At 42.5% G+C, this 12011-nt stretch overlaps 1 protein-coding gene across 6 annotated transcripts in view; it reads left to right on the top strand.

The window, feature by feature from the left end:
- Positions 1-401: 401 nt before the first annotated feature.
- The window catches only part of AP3B2 (adaptor related protein complex 3 subunit beta 2), a 117784-nt gene continuing 106174 nt past the window's right edge, over positions 402-12011 (top strand). For all 6 annotated transcript variants that reach the window (XM_075857855.1, XM_075857853.1, XM_075857852.1 and 3 more), the window contains exon 1: positions 402-583. In XM_075857855.1, coding sequence (XP_075713970.1) covers positions 477-583 — 107 coding nt within the window. In that variant the 5' untranslated portion in view covers positions 402-476. The remainder of the gene's footprint in view (positions 584-12011) is intronic.

Below are 12011 nucleotides of genomic sequence, written 5' to 3'. Positions count from 1 at the left end.
AACTGAAACCATTGGCAACGGATCCGTCACCATTGAAATCAACGGTGATGGAAACGGAAACCTTTGATTTCAGTTCGGCAGTCAGGGCTCCATTCCGGCGGAAAGCTCCGACGGAATGTCGCCATGACGCAGATGTGAACGAAGCCTAAGACTATATGTCCCCCATACTGACAAAGCTTGTATCCAAATAGGAACCAGACACTTATTGACTTATTTTTAAAGCAAGCTCGTTCATATATGGAGATTTTAAAAGCCTTTTTTTTCATTTTTGCATATTTAGTGTATAAAGTACCCTGAATATATTCGCATTCACCGTACAGGAAGTGTTACGTGAGGTAACTGTGAAGAATTGCCTATCACAGAGTGGCACTGACGGGGTTAACAAGGGGGGAAGATTTAGGAGGAATCGCCTCCTCTGGTGACGTCAGCAGCGGCTGTATACTGCCAGGCGCTGTCCGCAAACACAGTGCTGAGCCATGTCCGCCAGTCCGGGGTACAACGAGGAAAAGGGGGGCAGCCTGGGCGAGCCCGAATATGGACAGGACCCAGCCAGCGGGGGCATCTTCAGTAGCGACTACAAGAGGTACCACATAGACGCTGCAGCCAGCCATAGCCGGGAAAGGGGTAGCGGGAAACACATACAAACTGCAGTATATAATAGCTATTTATTACACTGCATGTGGCATCATGTAACGACTACACAAGTGCAGCGGTGTATAATATTACGGAATAGCCGGATCACACATATACACGGGTGGCTTGTGATGCTGCTGCGGGAAGGGGGATGGGGTTATCTCCTCACAGGAGCAGAGAGGAGGAGGTGGAAGCTCCATACATCCCATGGCTCGGGCCTACAGATGGCACAAAGGTGCCACACATAGATTTGGCTTCTGGACGCTCCATATCGTCAGGACTCATGAATATTCCTGAAGGGATTCCACACTGTTCTATCATGTTGTGTCCTTCTATGGAGGCTGTGGTATTTACTATTGTATATTTTGTAACAAACCTGCATCCTTTACAAGTCCTCATTTGGGAGTAAACAATGTAACAGTGATATTACAGTGATATTATGGGCGATACACAGTGCAGTTACTACATTGTGGCCCCTGGGATCTCACATGTGAGGCGGAAATCCAACAAATTCGACTTTCAGTGCTGAAAGAAATAGTGGTTTGATGCTATATTGCCTTAAAAACCATGGGTTCACCGGTGAACTCCAATTTACTAACCATTTGGTTTCTTAGGACTAAACTTCAAAGCTCAATAAAAAGTTTATAAAACTGAATGTACATCGTTCTTGGGGTACTCAAAATTGGAAATAAATCAGCGTAGGAGTATCTACTCGGATGCCAGGCAAAGTACCTGCTATGGGGCACATCTGCCAACAGGCCCCTCACCCACCCTGTGATAATTTACAAGTATTGATCACTGTTTATGATGGAAGGAGAGAGTGAAGGAGGACTAGAAAATTGAGGCAAATCACTCGAAAACTAAACAAAGGAGGTTAAGAAACAGGACAGAGTGGAGACCAAATGGTTTCTTGGGTGGTCTATGATTTTTCATGGTGACACTCATATATACTAGTCCTCAATGAATTAGAATATCATCAAAAAGTTAATTTATTTCAGTAATTCAATTCAAAAAGTATAACTCATATTATATAGATTCATTACACACACAGTGATCTATTTCCAGCATATTTTTCTTTTAATGTTGATGATTATGGCTAACAGTTAACCCCTTCAGGACGCAGCCTATTTTTTAAAATCTGACATGTGTCACTTTATGTGGTGATAACTTGGGAATGCTTTTACCTATCCAAGCGATTCTGAGACTGTTTTCTCGTGACATATTGTACTTTATGATAGTGGAAAAATGTGGTCGATAAATTCAATATTTATTAGTGAAAAACACCAAAATGTAGAGAAAATTTTAAAAAATTAGCATTTTTCTAAATTTGAATGTATATGCTTGTAAAACATATAGTAATACCACACAAAATAGTGACTAGTTAACATTTTCCATACGTCTACTTTGTTTGCATCATTTTTTGAACGTCCTTTTATTTTTCTAGGATGTTACAAGGCTTAGAACTTTAGCAGAAATTTCTCACATTTTCAAGAAAATTTCAAAAGGCTATTTATACAGGGGGCAGTTCAGTTCTGAAGTGATTTTGAGGGCCTTATATATTAGAATCCCCCAATAAATCACCCCATTTTAAAAACTGCACGCCTCAAAGTATTCAAAACAGCATTTAGAAAGTTTCTTAACCCTTTAGGCGTTTCACAGGAATTAAAGCAAAGTAGAGGGGAAATTTACAAATTTCATTTTTTTTGCCGAAATTAATTATTTTTTTTGGGCTGAAATTCATTTCTTTACTGTAACACAGAAGGTTTTTCTAGAGAAACACAACTCAATATTTATTGCCCAGATTCTGCAGTTTTTAGAAATATCCCACATGTTGCCCTAGTGTGGTAATGGACCAAAACACAGGCCTCAGCAGCAAAGGAGCACCTAGTGGATTTTGGGGTCTGCTTTTTTTAGATTATATTTTAGGCACCATGTCAGGTTTGTAGAGGTTTTGTGGTGCCAACACAGTGAAACTCCCCAAAAGTGACCCCATTTTGGAAACTACACCCCTCAAGGAATCTAGGGGTATAGTTAGCATTTTGACCCAAGAGGTATTTTGCTATATTTATTGGTGTTATCTGTGAAAATTAAAATGGAATAAAGAAGAAAATGCACCCCAACATTTGTAAAGCACCTTCTGCCGATTACGGAAATACCCCATATGTGGTAATAAACTGCTGTTTGGACCCACAGCAGGGCTCAGAAGGGAAGGAGCGCCTTTTGGATTTTGGAGCACAGATTTTGCTGGAATGGTTTTCAGTGCCATGTCGCGTTTACAACGCCCTGGAGGGACGGGAATGATTATTGGTGCCATCATTGCTACTATCAGTTAATGAACATTTCTGGCAGCAGCCAGAAGGTCCTTACCATACACCACATCTTCGGCTTCGTACACAGTAACATGGGATGGAGACGGCAGGGGAAGTTGAAAATTAGTTTGTACAGTACAGAGAACTGTACATTTTTGCATCAGTTTATATTATGTCAGAAAATACATTAACCCCTTCAAGACCAAGGCCTTCAGATTCCTGAATGTCCAGAGTAAAATTTTGGAATGACACTTGGTTATGACACATATTTTATTTAAATTATTTTTAAACCTTGACTAAATATTTTTTTTACGCACAGGTAGGACTTTAACCCCTTAAGGACCGAGCCATTTTTAACTTTTTCGTTTTCGTTTTTCACTCCCCGCATTCCAAGAGCCATAACTTTTTATTTTTCCATCAATAGGGTGATGTGAGGGCTTATTATTTCTGGGAGAAGATGTAGTTTCTAATGGTTTTCAATTTAAAGTACCATATAATGTACTAGGAAACTGAAAAAAAAAATCTTTGTGGGCTGAAATTGGAAAAAGCATGTATTCCTACATTGTTTATTTGGTTTTCGTTTTTACGGCTTTCACCGTGCGGTACAAACGACAACTGAACCTTATTCTGCGGGTCAATACGACTACGGCGATACCAAATTTATATAGTTTTTTTTTAAATATTACTACTTTTAAAAACCTTTTTGTTAAAAAAAATAATTGTTTTGTTTCACCACATTCTGAGAGCCAAAATGTTTTATTTTTCCGTGGATTAAGCGGTGTGAGGGCTTATTTTTTGCGGGACGAATTGTAGTTTTTATTGGTACCATTTTTTAGTACGTACTTTTTGATCACTTTTTATTACATTTTTTTTTGCGAGCTAAAGTGAGCAAAAAAAGCAATTTTCGCGGATTGCATTTTTTGTTTTTACTGCGTTCTCCGTGCGCGTTAAATAATGGTATATTGTAATAGTTCAGACTTTTACGGATGCAGTGATATCGATTTTGTTTATTTTTTACATCCCTTTAGAGGAAAAATGGGAAGAGGGTTTTTTTTGAACTTTTCATCTTTTTTTTCACTACTAATGTGCAGCATGTAATGGTCAGGGATGCACAAATCCTGGGGCACTTTACATTTTTTTCCTATACTCCTCCGTTATTTAAATATCGGTTCCGTTATATTTGGCGCCCGATATTTAAATAGCCCCCTGAACTGTCAATGCAGCGTGTAATTGGCAAGCGGGCATGTAACTTATCGCTGTGACACTGTCCAATCAGCTACTGACAGTGTCACAACAAGAGCTGGAGAGAGGAGAGCCTGTGTGCACGCTAGCATGCGCAGCGCCGCCGCCACCACAGAACCGAAGAGAAGAAGAAGAATGTGTATGAGTATCGTCAGCAGCTGCGTCGGAGCTGTGTGCGCATGCGTGCCGCTGCTGACGATACTCCCGCTGCCACGGAACAGAAGAAGAAGAATTCACATTCTTCTTCTCCTCTTCTGTTCAGTGGTGGCGGAGCTGTGCGCACACGCGCTCCTCTCCAGCTCTTGCTGTGACACTGTCCGCAACTGATTGGACAGTGTAACAGCGATAAGCGATAGGAACACGCCCCCTTGCCAGTTACACGCCCCATTGACTGTTCAGGGGGTTATTTAAATATCGGGCACCAAATATAACGGCACAGATATCTAAATAACGGAGGAGGGTAGGAAAAAATGTAAAGTGCCTCAGGATTTCTGCAGCCCTGCCTATTACATGGTGCACTCACTTGCAGATGTATGGGCAGGTGAAAGGTTCTCTTTAAAGAGGACCTGTCATGTCCTCTAATAAGTAAAACCAGCTGGATAGCTTACCAGCTGCTGCAGAGGTCAGCACAGCGCTGGTTTTCTATTCTTGATAGCCGCCCGTGTTCCCCTCCAATTGTTCCCGTTAGTTTCGGTGAACTGTAAGAATAGGCTGTCAAGTGGGTGCACCCCAGCGTCAGTGTCTATGATTGTCTGTGACTGAGATTAAGGGCTTATTCAGACGAACGTGATATACGTCCGTGCAACGCGCGTGATTTTCACGCGCCTCGCAAGGACCTATATTAGTCTATGGGGCAGTGCAGACTGTCAGTGATTTTTGCGCAGCGTTAGTCCGCTGCGTAAATCTCACGACATGTCTGTTCTTTGTGTGTATTTCGCGCATCACTTCCGTGTGACGCGCGTGATTCGTGCAACAGCTGTAAAACTATGAATGTAAACAGAAAAGCACCACGTGCTTTTCTGTTTACAAACATCCAAACGGAGTGTCATAATGATGGCGGCTGCCGGAAAATCACGCAGCCGCGCATCATATGGGGCTGACACACGGAGCTAAGTGCCTTTTTCGCATGCAAAACGCCACATTTTTTGCGTGCGCAAAACGCACACGCTCGTGTGAATCCGGCCTAACACTGAGCGCTGGGGATCGCCCACTTGACAGTCTACTCTTAGGGCTCATTCACACTAGCGTGAATCTCGTCCGTTTGCAGTGCGTCTTCACACATACAGCATGTCCGCTTCGTGAAACTCACTGCATGTCCTTTATTGGTGCGTTTTCACGCACCTAGCCACCCATTCAAGCCAATGGTTGTGTGAAAACCACAGACATCACATATGGGCTGTCCATGTTTTACGCATCAATTACATTGGAAAAAAAAGTGCTTGCGACTGTGTGAAAAACACACTGCAAAGCAAACTGATGCATGTGAATATAGCCTTACAGGTTCCCAATACTAACGGGACTGATTGAAGGGGAACACAGGCAGCTAGCGGGAAAAGAAAGCCAGCGCTGCACTTATCTCTGCGGTGTCTGGTAAGCTATCCAGCTAGTTTTATATGTCAGAGGATATCACAGGTCCTAATATGGTACCAAAACACAACCAGTATCTTTTACATTTGTTTCTTTTTATATAGGAAAAAATGGTCAAAAATAGGGGGAAAAATGCAAATGTAAGTTCTTTTTTCATTTTAAAATGATATATAAATACCTTAAACAATTTTTTTTTATAGCACAGTAAAATCCTCTCACTCTCCCAGCTATAGCGGTTTCAAATATGTGTACTTTGCCCAGCATAAATATTTGCTATAACACCCAAGAACAAAGGTTTATTCAAACTTGTCCCCAACCGTTAGCTAGTATATGAGATCAAAGTGTTTGTGTACAAGAAAATATATTGTAACGCAGACAAAAATAAGTGACGGTTAATTATTTGTGTGGATTGGGGTAACATATTTTGGGTGATATCCATGTACATGAATGCAAGATTCCCATGTAAAATGCTTCCATGCTATATAGAGGAAGTTCCTGAAGCAAATCATTACGGATATAGCAAGTTAACACCTAGGCTACACCAGGTTATTGACATCATATTTTTATTGTTTTTACTAAGAATATAATAATGAATTCATCTAGTTCAGGCACATAAAAAAAAATTGTTTGGAGCAGATTTAATGATTATATTCATAATTTCATGTCTTGCTGTTCCATAATATAAGGTTATTGAATTTGTGCCCTTTATAAGCAGGAGAGATCCAATAATAATCCTTTAGTTTTGCTGCCGGCATGAAGGCAATGAGAATCACAGCTTCCCCCTTGAGGGTATGTTCACACGAGGTCATTACGTCCGTAATTGACGGACGTATTTCGGCCGCAAGTACCGGACCGAACACAGTGCAGGGAGCCGGGCTCCTAGCATCATAGTTATGTACAACGCTAGGAGTCCCTGCCTCTCCGTGGAACTGCTGTCCCGTACTGAAAACATGATTACAGTACGGGACAGTTGTCCGGCAGCGAGGCAGGGACTCCTAGCGTCGTACGTAACTATGATGCTAGGAGCCCGGCTCCCTGCACTCTGTTCGGTCCGGTACTTGCGGCCGAAATACGTCCGTCAATTACGGACGTAATGACCTCGTGTGAACATACCCTAAGGGTATGTTCACACACACTATTTACGGACGTAATTCGGGCGTTTTAGCCCCGAATTACGTCCGAAAATGTGCCTCAATAGCGTCGGCAAACATCTGCCCATTCATTTGAATGGGTCTTACGATGTTCTGTTCAGATGGTCATTTTTTTTACTCCCCGCTGTCAAAAGGCGGGGCGTAAAAAAGACGCCTGCGTCAAAAAAGTGTCATGTCACTTCTTCAGACGTAAATGGAGCCGTTTTCCATGGACTCCATGGAAAACCAGCTCCAGTTACGTCCGTATAGGACGCGGCGTTCAAGCACCTGCACATGCCGTTACGACTGAAATGACGGGGCTGTTTTCTCCTGGAAACAGCCCCGTAATTTCGGCCGTTACGGACGCTGCCTTAGGGTATGTTCACACTTAGCATATTCGCTGCGGATTTTCAGTCCGGATTACAGTAGCAGCAAAGTGGATGAGATTTTGATAAATCTCATCTACACGCTGCAGAGAAATAATGCTCAGAATACAGGCATAAATTGATCTGCGGCGCAGATTATACATTTGAAAGCATGTACATTTTTTGCTGGGATTTCACTGCACATTTGTTGCAGAATTTTCCCTTTGGCTGGGTTCACACTACCTATTTTCAGACGTAAACGAGGCGTATTATGCCTTGTTTTACGTCTGAAAATAGGGCTACAATACGTCGGCAAACATCTGCCCATTCATTTGAATGGGTTTGCCGACGTACTGTGCAGACGACCTGTCATTTACGCGTCGTCGTTTGACAGCTGTCAAACGACGACGCGTAAAAATACAGCCCCGTCAAAAGAAGTGCAGGACACTTCTTTGGACGTTTTTGGAGCTGTTTTCTCATAGACTCCAATGAAAACAGCTCCAAAAACGGACGTAAAAAACGCTGCGAAAACGCCGCGAAAAACGCGAGTTGCTCAAAAAACGTCTGAAAATCAGGGGCTGTTTTCCCTTGAAAACAGCTCTGTATTTTCAGACGTTTTTGGTCACTACGTGTGCACATACCCTTTCAGTTCAATGGGACAGTAAAATTTTGCAACAAATACCATTGTTTGTGGAATTTATGTGATTATGCTGCGTATTCACAGTAAATTCTGCATGAAATTTATTTTTAATAAAAACTATACTTACCTCTTTCCATAGATTCTCTTCCGGCTGCTCTGTGTCCAAGCGGTCTTCTGTGATGATGTTTCTTCACATGTGACCCCTGCAGTGGTCACATGTGAAGAAACGTAATCACAGGAAACTGCTTGGACACAGAGCAGCCGGAAGAGCAGGAATGCGTTGCAATAGCAACGCCCAGAGTGGTAAGTATAAGTGTTATTTTTCTGGTGTCCGTTTTCCACAGTGGAAAATTACACCAAATATACACTACCAAATTAAGAGCACCATTCAGTGCAAATATTCATTCGGATTTCCTGCATGTTCTCGATCATATATATGCCCTGTGTGTACATACCCTAACCGTAACAACCCATACAATAAATGTGACAACTGATTTGGTGAGACAAATTATGTTTTTAATTACACATGTCTAAATATCACCCATAATATAATAAAATGTTAATGTATATGTACCCAAAAAGTTCTAAAAAATAAAGCCTCACACAACTAGCTACATAAAGATAAAAATAGTTTTGACTGCTGGAATACTGAGAGGGCAACAAAATGTGGTTCTTAGGTCTAAAATTGATTGCGTCTTTAAAGTGTATCTATCATTTCCACTCCAAAATGTAAAAAGAACTCCCATGTTGTTATAATTCTGGCGCAATACATACTTCTTGCGTGTTCTACCTATTTAGCTGTTCTTTACAACTTTTTATTGATCTCCTTGCACCGTTTGGAGCCTGGAAACGGCTGGCGAGAAATGTCTCAGGCTTCTGCCAGTACGTTGTGTACGGACGGCGGTTCCCTCAGTTCCCATAATGCTTTGCGGTTGGACCGAGAGTACAGACTGTAATGACAGCAAGTGAATTCATATACATTGATAGCGGGTCTGTATACAGCTTTTCCATGGAGATGGCCAACAGAGGGTTCCTTTACTAGTAGAATGCTACTTAGTAACACGGGATACAGAGTAAAAAAACAGTTACCGAGTCAGAATTTTTAAATATTCTATATTAATAAGTGATCGTTCTATAAATAAGTTCTTTAAGGGATTTAATAAAATATTATGTAACTATACAACTATTTATGACGTTTCTGAAATGCTATGTCCACCTTTGCAACCATTTTTTTGTATAGCTTTAATGCATTTAAAATAAAAATATAATAAAATTAAAGTTAAAATATATATTGTGGCCATCATAAAGTAACAAATCCTTCAGGGGGAGTAACTTTATTCTGCATTCACATTTTACTCATAGGTTGCAGGAGAGCACGAGGAAGGGTCTTGGGAAAAAAAATCCAGTTAGAAATTCTTTCAGCCACCACAAGGGGGAACTCACTACATATGAATTTATTATTGAGTTTAAAGAAAACTGTAAAAATATGCAGAGAAGGAAATCAAGGGATTTGGAGATTTAAAAAAACACAAAAATAAAATAGAAAAAAAAACAGAGCCGAGACCTTTATAAGATTTGTAAAATTATTTATTCAATTAAATTATAGGTACACTTTCCTTCCCGAGACAAGCACTGCGTTTTGCAGCGTCCGTCAGACGTATATGTCGGAAAGATTACCGAAATATACCTACGACATGGAGCGTCAACACTGTTTTGGCCTCCTTTGGGTGAATGGGGGCCTTGGGATATGCACCAGGATCTTTTCTTGCGCTTACGGCAAACTGACATTGCAAATTCAGTGTGAAAGTAGCCGATGCCATGCACCATCCTAAACAATATAATAATATTATATAATGATATAATTACGAAAGAATGGTTAAAGAGAACCTGTCATTGACATTTTGGCCTCCGTCAGTCTGGTATACTATTAAGGATGGAATAGCACAGAAGACTACGCTATTCCATCCTAAGAGATCCCGCAAAAAAAGTATACAGAATGCTATACATTTTTATAACATGGGAATCTATGGGTGACGGATTACACTGTATGGCTTTCGTCACAGGTGTACGTTAAATGTATACATTGGGAGCTATCGAGGGGTAGCGCTCTGCCTGGCGACTCCGGCATTGTAAAGCTTCTCCAGGGCGGAAGTTTTGGGCCAGAGCGTTTCTGATGCTTTGGCTGGGGACCCCGACATTGTGAGCTCCTGTTCTTATATGGACAGTAACATCAATAGCTTCCCCAGGGTTGAAATTCCTGGCCAGTGCGCTTCCAATGCAATTGAAGCTCCTGACATCACTGTCCATACATCACTGTCCAGATAGTGCTCTGCCAGGGGAGTTTGGGTGAATTATCCCACAGTATGGCCGTACAGTGGGATATGTTGGAGCCTTTCATTGGAGGTATATACGTTGACGCATACATACCTCTGACGGAAGTCAATATGCTAATGTGAAGGGAGCCTAAATTCTATCTATATTTAATCTGTTACTAGAGATACTAAAAGTTAAAGCAAAATGTAGCTGTTAGGGTATGTTCACACGGCCTATTTACGGACGTAAATCGGGCGTTTTTGCCCCGAATTACGCCCGAAAATAGCGCCTCAATAGCGCTGACAAACATCTGCCCATTGAAAGCAATGGGCTGACGTTTGTCTGTTCACACGAGGCGTATATTTACGCGCCGCTGTCAAATGACGGCGCGTAAATAGACGCCCGCGTCAAAGAAGTGACCTGTCACTTCTTTGGCCGTAATTGGAGCCGTTATTCATTCACTCCAATGAATAGCAGCGCCAATTACGGCCGTAATTGACGCGGCGTTCAAGCGCCTGCACATGCCGTTACGGCTGAAATTACGGGGATGTTTTCAGGCTGAAACATAACCGTAATTTCAGCCGTAACGGACGCCCTCGTGTGAACATACCCTTAGGGTATGTGCACACGTAGTGACCAAAAACGTCTGAAAATACAGAGCTGTTTTCAAGGGAAAACAGCCCCTGATTTTCAGACGTTTTTTGAGCAACTCGCGTTTTTCGCTGCGTTTTTCGCGGCGTTTTTTACGTCCGTTTTTGGAGCTGTGTCTATGAGAAAACAGTCTATGAGAAAACAGCTCCAAAAACAGCTCCAAAAACGTCCAAAGAAGTGTCCTGCACTTCTTTTGACGAGGCTGTATTTTTACGCGTCGTCGTTTGACAGCTGTCAAACGACGACGCATAAATGACAGGTCGTCTGCACAGTACGTCGGCAAACCCATTCAAATGAATGGGCAGATGTTTGCCGACGTATTGTAGCCCTATTTTCAGATGTAAAACGAGGCATAATACGCCTCGTTTACGTCTGAAAATAGGTCGTGTGAACCCAGCCTTAGGGGGGATTCACACGAGCGTGATTTGGCAGCGTGTAGGCCGCGTGGTTTTCGCGCGGCACGCAATGCCCTATAGAAGTCTATGGGGCAGTACACACAGTCCGTGTATTTTGCGCAGCGTTTGTTCGCTGCGCAAAATACGCGACAGGTTCAATAACTCTGCGTATTTCACGCATCACGCACCCATTGAAGTCAATGGGTGCGTGAAAACCAGGCAGGTCGCACGGAAGCTCTTCCGTGCGAACCGACTGAAACAGCGCACGAGCTGTCAAAAGGATGAATGGAAACAGAAAAGCACCACGTGCTTTTCTGTTTCCAAGCATCCAAACGGAGTGTATTTGCGAGGAGCGAACCCTGACAACCGAAGCTAACTTCACCGGGTTCGGCCAAACTCGTTTTGGCCGAACTCGGCAAAAAAATTTCCGGTCCGCGACGTCGGGAGACATTCACTGTGCATGGTGCTGAAAGAGTTAAACTGTTTCAGCACCATGGACAGTGACTTGCGATCCCAAAATACATGAACCTGTAAAAAAACCTCTAACTTACCGATTACTCCTGTCTCCTTCCTGCAGTCCGACCTCCCGGGATGACACTTCAGTTCAAGTGACAGCTCCAGCCAATCACAGGCCAAGCACAGGCTGCAGCCAATCACAGGCTGCAGCGGTCACTTGGACTGCCGCGTCATCCAGGGAGGTGGGGCCCGATGTCAAGAGAGGCGCGTCACCAAGGACGCGTCACCAA

This window comes from Rhinoderma darwinii, chromosome 3 (assembly GCF_050947455.1).
Source record: "Rhinoderma darwinii isolate aRhiDar2 chromosome 3, aRhiDar2.hap1, whole genome shotgun sequence".
NCBI classification, from domain to species: domain Eukaryota; kingdom Metazoa; phylum Chordata; class Amphibia; order Anura; family Rhinodermatidae; genus Rhinoderma; species Rhinoderma darwinii.
Note: the sequence above shows the minus strand (reverse complement) of the source record. Positions and strands in the feature narration are given on the sequence as shown.